General features: G+C 43.7%; 1 protein-coding gene across 2 annotated transcripts in view; it reads right to left on the bottom strand.

Moving 5' to 3' along the window:
• rxraa (retinoid X receptor, alpha a) overlaps positions 1-15,048 on the bottom strand; it is a 117,903-nt gene that overhangs the window by 6,862 nt on the left and 95,993 nt on the right. Inside the window, exons 5-9 of one of the 2 annotated variants that reach the window (XM_030064978.1) lie at positions 14,142-14,321; positions 9,924-10,108; positions 4,056-4,185; positions 2,794-2,926; positions 1,075-1,166 (exon numbers count right to left, since the gene is read on the bottom strand). In XM_030064978.1, the coding sequence (XP_029920838.1) occupies positions 1,075-1,166; positions 2,794-2,926; positions 4,056-4,185; positions 9,924-10,108; positions 14,142-14,321 (720 nt within the window). The remainder of the gene's footprint in view (positions 1-1,074; positions 1,167-2,793; positions 2,927-4,055; positions 4,186-9,923; positions 10,109-14,141; positions 14,322-15,048) is intronic. The other variant, XM_030064979.1, reaches the window with a different exon arrangement.

The following is a 15,048-nucleotide window of genomic DNA, read 5'->3' on the forward strand; positions in this document are numbered from 1 at the left end:
ATTATCTGAACCTCTCAGATAACTCAAACATGCATAAAAGCACGCCAAGAAAAAAACAACAACTATATTTAATGGAATATATTATTAAAGTGTTTCCACACTTTTGTGGTACGAATAGCTTTTAAACCACATCACAAATATGTAGGCAGTTGTCTGTGAGCACTTTGGGACAATAGCAGCATCAAAGAAATCACTTATTGTGGCTGCAGCGTGCGCGCACACACACAGACACACACACACACACACACACACACACACACACACACACATATACATACACACACAAACAACCTAACCAATGAATAACAGACTCATTTAGTGGAGAACAAATAGCCTTCAAACCAGCACAAACATTAGGGCCTAAATACTTGTTAGCAAAACAGCAGCTGTTTGCAAACTCTTTGTGACAATATGAAATCACTTGCACCAGCGGCACAGACACACGCACATACACACACACACACACACTCACACACACGCACATACACATACACAGGAACAATCTGACCAATTAACAATAGACTGATTTACGAGAAGACTACAGTAACAACAGCAGAGTTCGATCAGTGGGCGACTGTGTTGCAGAGTACGGGAGAGCAGTGTGCGGCTTGTGGTGGGAAGAGAAAGGAAAAGAAAAAGACAGAAAACGGTCGTTTGGTTGACCAGTCATTCTGTATAATTGGAGACTGGATAATCAGTCCATCTGTATTTGAGACGGAGCACATTTGGTCAGGCTGAAAAGCACTATGATTAGGACAAATTGGCAATTTTTCAAACGGCGATAAGTCAGGCGACCTTTCACCCGCAGGACTGTCACCACAACGTTTTATTGTTGAGATGCAGATTTTATCCATAATGCTAAATTAAGCTCATATTATTACTGTCACTTGTCCCATAGCCTGGGACCCCAAGGAATGGCCGCTTGCATCTATTTTTTTTTTTTTTTTTTTTGCTTTGACTTAAGTATGCTGCTCAAAAAAAAAAAAGATTTAATTAATTGACTGAGTGACTGAGAGGTCTACAGGTTCCAAATGCAGACAGTGAAGGAAAGCTGAAGTGCGGGAGAAAGGTTACCTGGGTTGAAGAGGACGATAGCTCGAAGGCACCCCAGTTCTGTTTTGTCCATCTGCATGTCCCTCATCTTGGACACCAGTTCTGTAAGCACTCTGAGCACAAAAGAGACCAAAAAAACAAAAAACAAAAAAACAAAAGTCAGACGACAGGCTAGTTCAAAATCAAACCAAAATAAAAATCTCCACGTGTTAAATTGTATTTATAAATACTACATAAAATTTTGTGAGTGGCCATGCACATGATCCATATTGAGAGAAACCCTATTCTTCTTGTACATGGACAGGCTGCAACACTAAAAGTTATTTGCAAATGGGCCTATTGTTCAGCTCCAAAGTCTGTTGAAAATACACCAAACACACAAAAGCCTATTCAAAAACCTATTTAGGCACAATGAAATCACTGGAAAAGTTAACAACACTGCAGCGTAATTATATTTATGATTTTCATAAAAGGAAACCCACGAAAGCCACAGAGTAAACATGACCTGTAATCTAACACCGGCACTCCCGCTGTCTGTGTGTGACATCACTGGTGGGAGTGTCGGTACGTGCAGTCATTCGAACTTCTCACCCCTCTTTGACTCGGTCACGCCTTCTCCCTGACGCTCTTTTTTCCCCCCCCCATCACTCTCTCTGCTCCTCTCTTTCTCTCTCTCTCTCTTTCTCAGAGAGCAAAGTCAATTGTGGCTCTTAGCTCATCCTAATTCAATTTGCTCTAAGGAACAACTTGGGTAAAAAAAAAAAAAAAAAGAAAGAAAAAAGACTCAAGTGTTTAAGTTAATCAGCCTCTTCATTTGTATGGTGCCGGAGCGAGGAGTAGATAAAGAAATGTTATCAGGGCTCTGTATCTTAATGCTCGCCACGGTAAATGCAGAGATGTAATACATCCTTCGGGAGTAAACTTGCGCTACGTTTAATGAGCGAGCGCAGAGACTTTTTCGGTGACCAGAGGGCGGAGGCACAAGGAGCAGAAGAGAGAGAGAGAGAGGGAGAGAGGGAGAGAGGGAGAAAGACGAGGAGAGGTTAAAAGTGGCTCTGGCCCTCAGATTGTTACTCCAGTCAGCACCGGCTAGACACGGGAACCCCTGTTAATATGGATTTGATGACAACACCTCTCGCGACCAACTATCTGTCAAACTGATCTGCGGGAGCACACACACACATGCACACAAACACTATCATATTACTTCCCAAACTGTATTTTGTACTGTCCAAATCATTAACATCAACTCGAGGAGTGATATTGCTGAACAGACACTGCGAACTCCGGTGAGATTTCTGCCTGTCAGACAGCCTTCTACCCAGGAATGTCAATAACACACCTTCCAAGGAATAGCAAGGATCACAACGGTAGATCCTGCAGCTCAAAAGCTGATTTCATTGTGAGCGACGTGTGCATGATTTTTTTTTTTTAGCATTTCTGTGTTTTCATGGGACCTCTCTTGCACATATATATGTACATATTTAATGAATATTGGTGTCAATCAATAGTTCCCATGTGGCATTACCTCTCATGAGACAAACTTGCCTAGGTGTAAGATTTCCAGTGTTTTGGAGAGCGAGAACACAAATGGATATGCAAATAAAACATTTCACAAGAAGAATTGAAATGTGATACGGTGTCAGAAATTATTGTTATGATAAGTGGTGTCTGGCGTAACACTTAAAAACGACTACTACTGGATGCTTTAAGGTTTAGTAATATGATGATGGTGATGACCTGTCAAAGATGGCTCCCACACCGGCACTATGGGCGCTGTTGCGGTGGACGTGTAGCCCGGTGGCCAGCAGAATCCCGTCTTTGACCGCTATCGAACGGTGCGAAAATGATGCAATGAGGAGCTCATTCCAACCTGAGACAGAGATGGGGGAGAGGAATCGAAGAGAGAGAAAAAAAAAAAAAAAAGTATGAAGAGAGACCAAGCAAATCCCAGTACAAAAGTTCACATAGCATTCAAGCAAAATGAAACTGACAACAAAGGGGAATTCCAATGAATCAATTAAGCTGCTGCGGTAAAAGCGTGCAGCTCTCTTAAGCACAGGCATCGGGTTATTACCGACGCATTCGAATCATGGTTTCCAGAGAGACAAGCGTGTAAAAGGGATGAACTGCGCCTGCCATCACAATAAAGACAACACACTTGATGTGCCAAAGCAGGGGCTTGACACAGAGAGAACGAAAGACACAAGACGCTGCCTTTTGAGTGACAGGGCTCCTTTAACTGTTCTGCCTAGCAACAGTCCCCTCTTCTCCCCAGAGTTGAGTTGGGTATGAGAGGGGCTGGGATGCTTTTATCTCTGATACAGCAGAACTAAAGTGGTTATTTATAGCAAACCTGAGCGCCGAGAAGAGAGGAGCTCTCCAGAATAACGTCTCTCTCTCTCTCTCTCTTCTTTTCTGAAGTCTCTCCATCACTGGAGAGGGTATGCATGAAGGATAAGGAATGATGGGGGGATTTTTTGAGGGTGCGGGACGGGTGTGTAATAGCATTTTTTCCTCGAGGTGGATTTAGAATATAATGGCGTAATTTGGAGCGACAGGCGGGCAACAAGGGCAATGTGTTGGGAGAGCCAAGAGGACCTCCTTGCGTATGATGATAGTGAATGGAAGAGAAGTGACAGATGATTCACTCTCTGTTATCTCTGCTGCTTACCGTATGATCCTTCAGCCTCAGCTGTTCCACAGAGATACACACAGTTAGCTGCGCTGACCTTGGTGGTCTGACACTGTCTCAGTCACATGACCTGGACAGTTATTCATGGTTTTGACCTGATTTGGGTGGTTAATAGCCTGTCTAAGCTCTGTTGTGCATAGATTTTTTTTGTATGTTTGTATGCATGTACATGTAATTTATCGACGGCATCTCTGTAAAAAGCTGGGCTCTGTGTGTTGTTTTATTGGCTTGTTTGGATGTGATGCTTTCTCCTATGTTTTCTTTTTTTCTTTTTTTTAATTGACCCCTTTCTGTTCATTTGACTGACCTGCCCGTAGGAGGATGACCTGGTCATCCAGTGGCAGCTCGGAGAAGTGGGGGATCCTCTTGGCCCACTCCACTAGGGTAAAGAGCTGCTTGTCAGCTGCCTGGCAGATATTCGTCACTGGGTCATTGGGCTGCAGGGAACACACAAACACACAGATCTTGATGTTAGCAATCCAGTTAGTCGATGAAGTGGGTAAGTGTCATGAAAAATTCTGAATTTGTGTGTGTATGTGTGTGTGTGATTACTGCATATGTGTCGTTTGGATGAAAGCCTGCTGTCATGGTGAGCCACCCATCACCACTGGCACACTACAAACTACAGTACAAATTGTCTCACACACACGAGCTTGCACACACATAGACACACTGCACTGTGAATGATATCCTCTGAAGAGGAGCAAGTAGGAGGGCAAAACAAACAGTGATTCTGGCCGAGCTCAGGGAGGAAATACCTGCAGAGAGCTGCTGGTTAAAAAAAAAAAAAAAAGACTTTTTCTAGGCAGACTTTCCTTGGGGACCTTTTAGGCTGCACACAAATCAGCCTTTTGGACGGCTAGTGGAGCTCAAGAGGCCCCTACTGACACTCGGCTGACACTCCGCAACAGAACAAGTGCTTAGGAGCTCAAGTGGGACTTCATTACTAGGCTGGGCAGGGCCACCATTTGCTTTGTAAAATTCAGCAACACAAATGATAGGATTTCATAGTAATGCTTCCTTTGATCCTCGTGTGACTGCGCTTCTGACTGAATACAGTGACTCTGGAAAATGTCAGACATCACACCCCACTCTGCCAACTGAACAGACAAGTGAGAGATTTAAAAAAAAAAAAAAAAAAAAAAAAAAAAAATGACGATAATAATGCAAAATAGGAACACTGATAGACTCCCTATATGAAATAAATGGTCTGAATCAAGGAGAAAGTTGCAATCTTTTAGTAGTTTCACCTTATGAGACCTACATATGTCAAAAAGGGGAGCTGAGGATTTTAAAGCTCTGAGACAAGACTATCTCAAATATTTTATTATATCTATACAATAATTTATACACTCAGTTTAAATGCATTTTCAAAGCCTCTCTTCTCCTTGGACATTTAATCGCATGGGTAGAGGAAGTCTCATGTGTTGAACTTTGTCATAATTATGCATGAGTTATGAATTCTTGAGATTTGGCCGAAAATGTGTTTTTTGAGGTCACAGTGAGGTCACACCTTGACCTTTGACCACCGGATTCAAATCAGCTCATCCTTGAGTCCAAGTGGACGTTTGTGCCAAATTTGAAGACCTTCCCTCAAGACGTTCCTGAGATATCGTGTTCATGAGAATGGGACGTATGGACAACCCCAAAACATAATGCCGTTGGCCACAATAAAAAGAAAACCAGAAGAAAAGATGAAGTACAAACAAAGACAATTAGACTGTAACATGTAGCTGGCAAACGTAGCTGAAGTGTTCTATATATGTCGAGGCCTTCAGGTCCAGTTATTGGATATTAATTATCCAATTATGGACAATTTGGCAGAATCTTGAAGCCTATTAAAATAATTTCCTCACTAATATTTAGTGTCGAATCATTGCTTTCTTTCACTGAAATGTAACATATAAGATAATGTAAAGACAGCTGGTCATTTTTGCAAAATAAATCCCTCAGGACACATCACGACCCTTTCACTTTGTGTCAAGGTCCTGATCAAGCTTTCTTTTTGGAAGATGACCCTCTGGCTGCATATTAGCCCTTAAGAAATCACACTATTCGACATATTTATCAAACGAGTGCCGATCGCTTGAACTAAGACAGAGCGATCCAACTGTTTCAAGAAAATTCTTGATTAAGCCGAGCTGCAATGGTCATGAAGTGCAGCTCAGCCCTTTTGCAGTTTTCTTGTTAAGATGATTATTTTTTGTGTGCAGCTGAAGTGCTAGTCGAAAGACAAGGACAGGCAGTCCTCAGCTGTCCCGATAAATCAGATTGAAAAGAGGCATTATTCTTTGACCCAGAGGGAGCACATGAGTCGTGGCGGAATCCTAATGCAAGTTGCACATCACTAACTCTAAAATGTAAATCCATGTGGGCAGGAAAAAAAAAAAAAAAGATCCTAAACAATACTGTCACTCACAGAGGACTAATTTACCACTGTCTCCGGAGTCTGTATCCTTCATGTGTGTGTCTGTAAACAAAGACTAGAAGAGAAAGTGCACACACTTTTGTGCATAATTTCCTATCAAGTAAACACTCTTAAATTCCAAGTATCCGTGTGTGAACTCACACTCTGACAATAACAGTCAGAGCAACTTCTCCCCAACTTCCTTCTCCAAATCCCACTGATCAATGGTAAAAGCTCGGAGGATCCCAACATCAACTGCAGCTCTCAAGAGAAGATTAGTTCAAGATGAAGGGGAAAACATCCTTCCACTCACACTTCTTTTAAAATACACAGGGCCTAAGACTATAACCACTTCATCCGTCCAATCCTCTCTTTCACTTTCCCTCCCCGTGGTGTGAAACTCCCTCTGACTGCAGAGTATCAGAGATGGGCGCTTGAAATATGAAAAAAGTTAACCAGACACAAAGCCTACACTGTTTTGAAAACTGAAAGCAGTTTTTTTTTTCTTCAGGGGGAGAAAGAAAATAGGCATCTTATGAATATTTCAGCATCTGATCTCCGTGGGAGATGTGGACGGCGCAGCTCAGTGCGACAGTTTCTGTGAGCTGCGCCTCTCTCAAAAACACATAAACAGATTCGGCTAATTCATTCCAAAGGGCAGCCCCAGCCAAAACAAAGGAAAACAAAAGGGGGCTCCAGCGCACGCCACAGTTGAGCCACCCCCTCAAAAGAATACAAGTCTCCGAGTTCTCGTTAAACATGGCGAGGCTCATGAATGTTGCATGGGCTATCTTAGCCATGTTTATACTGACCTGGTTTCCCTGCCTGCGTCTGTGGAGATGACAGGGGAGAGGACCTTACACTTTCCTGCAACAACCCTCAGTCATCGCATTACTGTACTTACTGTACCTCAAGACACAGAGCGGCGTTTAGGATGTTAGGGGGCCACAGCGGAGGAGCCCACTGTGACCCGCGCGAGAATAACATTAACCTCGGGTCTCGTCTGTGTAGCTATGTGACAATGCACCAGGGAACACCTCGCGGCGCAACTGTGAGAAGCACTTGCTCTTCTTTTACCGTGAAGATTTTTTTAACCCAGGAGAATAACGGCCAGCTGATCGTCCTCGGAAAATGTGTGGCAAATGAGCAGGAGGAAGCACGGAGAAGCAGAAGCAGAAGAAGAAGAAGAAGAAAAGGGACGTGGTCTCCCGAGGTGCAGAGTTAGGGAGAAGAGAGACTGTAAGTAACTGGATTTTAGCAGAGAGTCCCTTTGAGCGGTTCTTATTTAACGCGTGCCACAAACACGCATTGTCTCCATTCCCAGCCAAATCAAAGGCTTTTTAGCCGTGCACGCTCCACAGCCATGCTCGGCCATCCCAGCAGCTTAGAGAAATGCCAGGCTTGCATACTGTCCTATGAAATTTTCATCACTTGTGGAGAGGAGACGAAAGATTTGCCTTTCAATTTTTCATTATTCTGCTTGAACCACACTATGCTAGCGTGACAACAAAGAGAAATTGGGTACTCATACGGATCGGTATGGAAATGAATTACTCAGTGTCCCACTTTTTTTTCGATTAAAAAAAAAAAAAATGCTTGCATATTTTAGTGAGAGGAGGGATGATTGATCAGCTAAATATCATCTAAATAATATCAACACATCCCGCCATTAACTTAACGTCAAGATAAGAGATTGATTCTACATGATCGTGTGCATGTCACAAGAGTCACCCAAAATTAGGAGAAAGAAAGGGAGGGATATATAGAGAGAGATGGGCAGAGGAAAAGGAGAGAGAGCCTCCCGGCGTGACTGAACGATAGCATGTTCTCCTCCGCCCCTCCTCCTCGAGAGAAGGCCTTTCCTTGTCTGACTGAAGGCGCATTACTAACGCCTGTTTAACTCCTGTTCTAGGTCACCATGAGATAAACACACTTTATTCAGCTTGGCCAGACCCCGGCCATTAGACAGTGGCGGCGGCCTATTCATGGTGTGCACTCACGGCCCCGGCCCTGTGATTAATTATCCCACGGGGCAGTGCTTCTCAAAGGAGACCTCACAGGGGGGAGGCAGGGGGACGAGACTTGGACAAGAGGGGAGTCGTCATTGCCAGGACAGCCTGCATGACATGGGGACACATTCCGATACTATCCCAACACCCTGGGCCCCGCTATGCTTAAATACACCGAAAATGCATTTTTTAATTTTTATTTTAGGATGCTAATTATTCTCGGGTGGACTGTAGTCAGCGCTAGTGAACCGAATGAGAGATACAGTGCATCAGTGCTTTCTCTCCATGGACTCTGTCTTTTGAAATGCCCTCTATTGGTGTCAGCCAGTCAGCGAGCAGCGAGGGGGCCCTGCCACGGCTGAGCCCAAACACATTCAGTGCATTAGTGTGTCTGAGCTGCCAGCCACTCCCCTGTGACTCCCTACTCCTTCTCCCTCTCCCTAATGTCAACGCTCATGTCCTACGTTTCCATCTGGCCCCCCAAAATAGCTCCCATTTACTCACATAACAGCCTTCACATTTCTACCTTTACTTCACAGGACATTTCCCTCCCCTAAAGCAGATGAATCCCAGAAGAAGCACTCACTCACTCACTCACTCTCTCCTCCGCTCCCTCCCTTTCGCCATCCCTCCCTCCCTCCCTCCCTCCCTCCCTCGCTGCCTCCTTTAGTACGCTGCTGCACAACTCCTCTGTTTCTCATGTTCCAGCAGAATTCCTGAGAAAGCTGAGGCTTTGTGGGATGCTTTCAGGAACAGTCTGCCTGTTGCATTATTCATCATCCTCAGTCTCCTCTGTGTCAAAGACAGCCCACAGTGCCCAGCTGATACCGAGGAGATAGATAAGGAGAAAAAAATTACAGCTGATGGCGAGCGGAGAAGTTGATACAAGGTGAGCAGGTGAGCAAGGATTTAAGACCGCTTATAGGCACCTCCAAAGGGAATAACAGAGGGAGGATAAACAGGACACATGCAGGACATTCATCTCCATCCCTACCAGCAGGTGGCGAGGTATTATTAAACTTCCTGACACACAGCTATATACACTCCACTCCACTTCAAGACAACCGCTAGGGTTTATTTAATGAGTAAATAGAGACAAAAATCTTGTTTCCCCTCTCACTGAAGATAGCCCTAACAAGGTGCTGGCCAAAGACTAATTCAGAATCGCTTGTGCATGTCAGCCTCTATCAATCTGATAGAGGCTGACATATGAGGTTGAGGTTTGGGGGGGGGGGGGGGGGGGGGGGGTGGGGGGTAGAAGGTTGCACAGATGAATGATAAAGGGAGGATAAGGGAGAGAAAACTGTGAGAAAACAGATCTATCTCTCCCCATTACCTCACTGACACATTTCAGAGGCTGTTACAGACAGGAAAGCCATACAGAGAAAAATTGCACATCTATTTTGGTGCTGTGCATGTATGTTGTACAGCCGGCTATAAATGTTTTATGTGTTGTAAAAGTAAAGTTAAAGTTTTCACCTGTGCATTTTTGGCCACGGCGGCGCTAGAAAACTCCCCAAATTGATGCATTACCGCAGGGTGAGGATGGAGAATACGAACCATTTTGTTAACATGTTCCCCATCGGGCCCCTTGCTGACTCTAAACAAATCACCCATTGTGCGCATGTGTGTGTGTGTGTGTGTGTGTATGGGTGCGCACGTCTTCATGAACATGTGCATTCAATGAGTGCGCGCTGTAAAGTCAAACAGTACGGGAGTGTTAAAAGAACATAAACTTTTAGCGTTGCCACTGACTCACCGAGTTGGACGGCACACCGAGGTTGGTCTCGATGTACGTCTCGGTTTTGGGCTCCACCGCCTGCTCGGCTTCCAGGATCTTCTCCACGGGCATGTCCTCGTTGGCGCTACTGGTAGACTCCACCTCATTCTCATTTTTGTCCTTGGCTCGCTGACGCTCCTCCTGAACGGCTGCATTTAACAAAACTGGTTCTGGTCACTACCGTTGTTTGCACAGTGTCAAGATAAGTTGCTCGTGAGCAATGGTACAGTCAGAGGTTTATGGTTTCTCAAAACTTTATCTTACGGATGACTGAGTAAACTTCTACACAGGGTGCTCAAAAGTTTATGTTTCTAAGGAAGCGGCTGTCCTGTTAGTAGTTGTCTATGAGGTATGAAACCATAAGTCTAACGATTACATGTAAGTACTTTCACTTATTTTGAGGCACTGGAGCAGCTGGGGAAGTAGGTGGAACTGCTTGCAATGCTGGGCCTTCTCTTTAAGTAAATGCCTGAATTCTTGCTTGGTGCTCGTGGGAACAAATTTTTGCATAAACATACAATTTAATGTAAAATTTGCACTCTTTGTATATGCATACACCTGTACGTGTGTGTGCGCGTGGCTATGAGCATCTGTTACGCATATCTGTGTGAGTGCGTGCATGTGTGAGGGCCTGTCCCACTGTGTGTCTCTACAAGCATGTGAATAGTGCATGACCCGGTCTGTAATATGCCAGTAAACATATCCAAGAGAGTTAAATCATCAATAATTGCTTCGGTGGAGGGATGGAATACATTTAGGACCTTAGACCTACATTATGCACAACACAGCAGTGTGAAAAGGTTCAAGGACTTTTCTTAGCTTCCTTATCAAAGAGATGCGTTTTTCATGTAGAGCACAATGACAAACAGCCAGCTCCTTTTATACACAAATCATTTATAGACACATAAATAATTTATGGACTGTCACTCCTTATTCATGCCATGCCTGGTCGTTAGATATCCTATGCGACAGAACAGCTTTGAAAAACCTGAACATACATCAATGGAGACTTTGTCTTGTAGTCTTTTTTTTTTTTTTTTTCCATATTGTGTAAATAAATGTCTGGTTGAAGCGAAGCCCTGTAGGTTCTGTCATCTGATTGGCTTGGCGAGGAGACAGAGGAAATGGTTTGTGTGTTGAGCGAGACACCGAGGCTCACTGTGGCCAAGGCAACAGAAACCACACCGCCAGCCTCAAGAGAGAATGGAGAAGATGCATGAGCGCGCGTGTGTGTGTGTGTGTGTGTGTGTGTATGTGTGTGCGCACGTGTGCACGCAAGTTTATATGTTATCTTTTCAAAAGCCTGTAATTTAACACACCACAGAGAAAATACTGTGGCTTTTTATAAGTTTGTCCTCCATCCAGGGATTAATAAAAAGTTTTCTTGTATTGTATAATAACATAGTGTGTGATCACGGGCTTTTGAAAATCAATGCCTGCATGCAAACTCACACATACATATACACACCTGGACAATCCACATGCATACTCAAACATACACAACACACTCATAGCTCACAAGATGATTTTTTTTTTTTTTTTTTTCCCTTTCCCCCCTCTCCTGTTTCTATTCCAAGTTCTGAATCACAGAGGTCGTGATGGTGGGGGGTTGGGGGGTGTAAGAGGAGGAGAGAGAAAGGGGCCCCACTTTAGAGGAACTGCTGTCTGGTGGTGGAGGTCAGCCCAAGGGTAGAATACTTGTGCTGGAGTCAGGGAGAGGTGAGGAGGGCTGAAATCATGTTAGCTTTATTTCCCCCCCTCCTCCCCTGACTGGGAGAGCATAAATTCATTTAATCCTGTTTTTCTGCGGATTCGCTTAGCCTTTTGGGCTACTGCTGCCTTGTTCTCTACCACAGCCCTCGGGGTACAGGGGGAGGCTTAGGCAGCACTGAGTGAGGTGAAAGGCAGTAAATGATAATATCCTTGAACGGAGCACAGAGCCCCACAATGATATAAATAAAAGCGAGAGGGGGGAGGAGGGGGCTGGTGTGGGGGAGAGGCCAAGTAAAGGTCAAGACAAATTGGTCCAGGAAAGAAAAGCCTCCAGTATGCACCTATCCAAGACACACTTCTCCGTGGCTTTGATTTTGTTCTTGATCCGACACCCTTCTGCTTTAAAAGAGTGGAGATTCACGCATGAGGGCACACACACACACACACACTTGCTTAACAATCTGTCATCATTGCTCTTTGGCTCTCCTGGCTATATTGTATTGTTAAAAGAACAGTTCACCCAAAATTTAAAAAAAAAAAAAAAAAAAAAAAAATGTATATTTTCCTACTTACTCCTAGTGCAATCTATCCATCCAGATAGCTTCCAGATGTGATTTAGTGAGGTTTCCAGTCTGCAGCGACCCCTGTCTCCTGACACCGCAGTGCAATGGGGCTGGATGGTTATTTTTGTGTAAATTCATTTATTTATTTCTTATTTTTTATTTATTTTTTTTTTTTGGAGCACAAAACCGTCATAAATGTACATGTGAAAAAGTCAACAGCAACAGCTCTTGCCAAAAACAGTGACACAGATATCTGACATAATGGCTCAGCCCTCGGGGGTAAAGAGCTTCCTGCGCCAAGCTGTATCTATCTACCCCCTATAAGTACAAATGTGGGGCAGACAGATACAGTTTTCCACCGTTCTTTGGCAGTAAATAAAGTACAGTTTGAACTCCACAAGTGGATACCTACTGTAGTGGGGTGATGGGAGAAAGGTAAGGCAGTAGCACACTGGAAAAAAAAAAGAAAGTGTAGAGTCTGCACACTGAAATGTAAAATGCTTCCAAGATTTAATAAATCTGATCAATGTTTCAATCACGTCAGGGAGGGTGACTGAAAATGGGAGCATTTTACATTTCAGAGTGTGAACTATTACATTTTTTTTTCATAGCCGTTGCTTTATCTGTCTGGCACCTTAGTTTCTAATTTTGGATGTGCATGCTTCATCTTTAGTGTCTGTAGCACTCTGGAAACCTCGCCAAATTACTCTGGAACTGTCTGGATGGATAAATTGCACTGCACGTAGGTAGGAAAAAAAATATATATCTTTGTACTGAGAGTGAATTGTTCCTTTAGGCATAGTTTATATGGTTATTATTATTTGTTTCATATTTAACTATGGTGATGATGACCGTGTGAGGCTTTGAGTGATGCGCTGAACGTGTGAAAGAGTGCTTAAGACTGCTAAGAGTGCTAATATTCCTAACACCCACATGTAGTGTGAAAATTCACAGCTCCCTGCCCCTTCTTTCTCACACAAACCCAGCCCTTGCTCGCCTGCCCCACTCCGCGATCTGTCCTCGAAGGTAAAGTCTTCATCACTGTTCCAGCTGTCCAACTGATGGCTGCCCTACATTTACTGGAAAGATTGCTCACATAAATGCTCACTAATGAGAATCATATGAAAATCTGAACGCTCAATCCCCACCTCAGTGTTCAGAGTGGTTGGTGCGGTGTTAAATGATTAACATCCATTGTGTTTCTCAATAGGCGCTTTCCGAACACAGGAACTTTTTCACAGTTCATAGTACAAGAACCGTTGGAGGAAGAACCCCCTTTTTTGTGTATGCACGACAGGAACTGGGAACAATCATCGTTCTTAGAGCTACAGTTTGATTTTGACTTTTTTTTTTTTTCTAGCTCCTACTTCAGGGTAGGCACTTTCCAAGCAAAGGAGGAACCTGTCGAGATGTAAATGGGAGCTGACTGAAACCCAGGACACATGATGAACGCACAACTCCAATCACAGTGTCCTCCATCTTGTTGTCATTGCATCACATGCAGAAATGAAATTGGTATACTAACCCCTGGCTTATGTTACTTCTGCATTCCTGGCGGTGCGAATGCAAACATAAAAAGTCCTTGAAGGTTCATAATTCTCGGGGAACCTCCCCAGTGGGGAGTCAAAAGACTCCTTAGGACACTGTCTGCTTGGAAAGCGCCTAATAATGCCAGTTCTCTCAAGCCAGACCCATTCATTCAGAGGAAATGAAGTGGAGAGGAACGACAGAGAGTGTGAACAGCCTTGGTATTATCATGCAATCCGTTAAAACGCTCGTCTTCTACTTTGGAATCAGTCTCTTTACTTGTCATATATACTTCACGGCTATTTGTGTGCTTATGTGCGTTTTTTTTTAAGGACCACTTGATATTTAAGGGGTAAGGTAAGTGGGAATTTGTCCTTAACGTAATGCACTATACCTTCTCTCTTCATGCCCATGGCCAGACACTTCTGGTAGCGACAGTACTGGCAGCGGTTCCTCTGGCGCTTATCGATGATACAGTCCTTGTTGTCGCGGCAGGTGTAGGTCAGGTCTTTACGCACCGTCCTTTTGAAGAAACCTTTGCAGCCCTCGCAGCTGTACACCCCATAGTGTTTACCTGAGGACAGAAGGGTGATGAAGACAGAGTGTCAAATACACTGCGGAGAAATGCCACACACACACTTTTTCAGACATCTAAAAAACTGGTCCTCAGACAGACTCACAGAGTTGACAAGAAAATGGGCCAGTTTATGATGTCACCTCCACTTTGCCACGGCAGTCATTTACTTCAATTTGCTCATTATTTGTGTTTTCTGCGTCATTATCACATCTCCACTAAGAAGGGTGGTTCATGTAATGTCAACAGCGTAATTTGGAGACATTTTTTTATCAACTAGTACAACATTTGCTAAGTTGTACATGATTTCTCCATTAAAGTAATGGCTCACATAAATGCTGATATGGAACTTTTACATAAATGTTACTAGCTCTGACAAATTGCCAGAACCAATTTCCTGGAACTTTGACTTTGGTTCTCATTCGCACATAACCTGTAAACAGAAAAGCCTGCATGTGTAAAAGAGCTTTCTGTTTTTCAGCTTGGATAGTGGTATATAATTGACTGGGTTTACAAAATATTAGGACCCAACTTATTTTTCCGCAACACTGACAGCTGAAAGTTATGATCACAGTTAAAGGGCTTGACAATTGAGACACAAAATTCGGCTGCAACTTGTTATTAGAAAGGTCCTGAAAACACTCTGAATGATGCTTGTCCAACTTTATTTGAATGGCTACATCTGTTGCTCATATTAAGCCTTACATCATAGGTTCAGGCAGCAACA

The sequence above is a fragment of the Myripristis murdjan genome, chromosome 12, assembly GCF_902150065.1.
Source record: "Myripristis murdjan chromosome 12, fMyrMur1.1, whole genome shotgun sequence".
Lineage (NCBI taxonomy): Eukaryota > Metazoa > Chordata > Actinopteri > Holocentriformes > Holocentridae > Myripristis > Myripristis murdjan.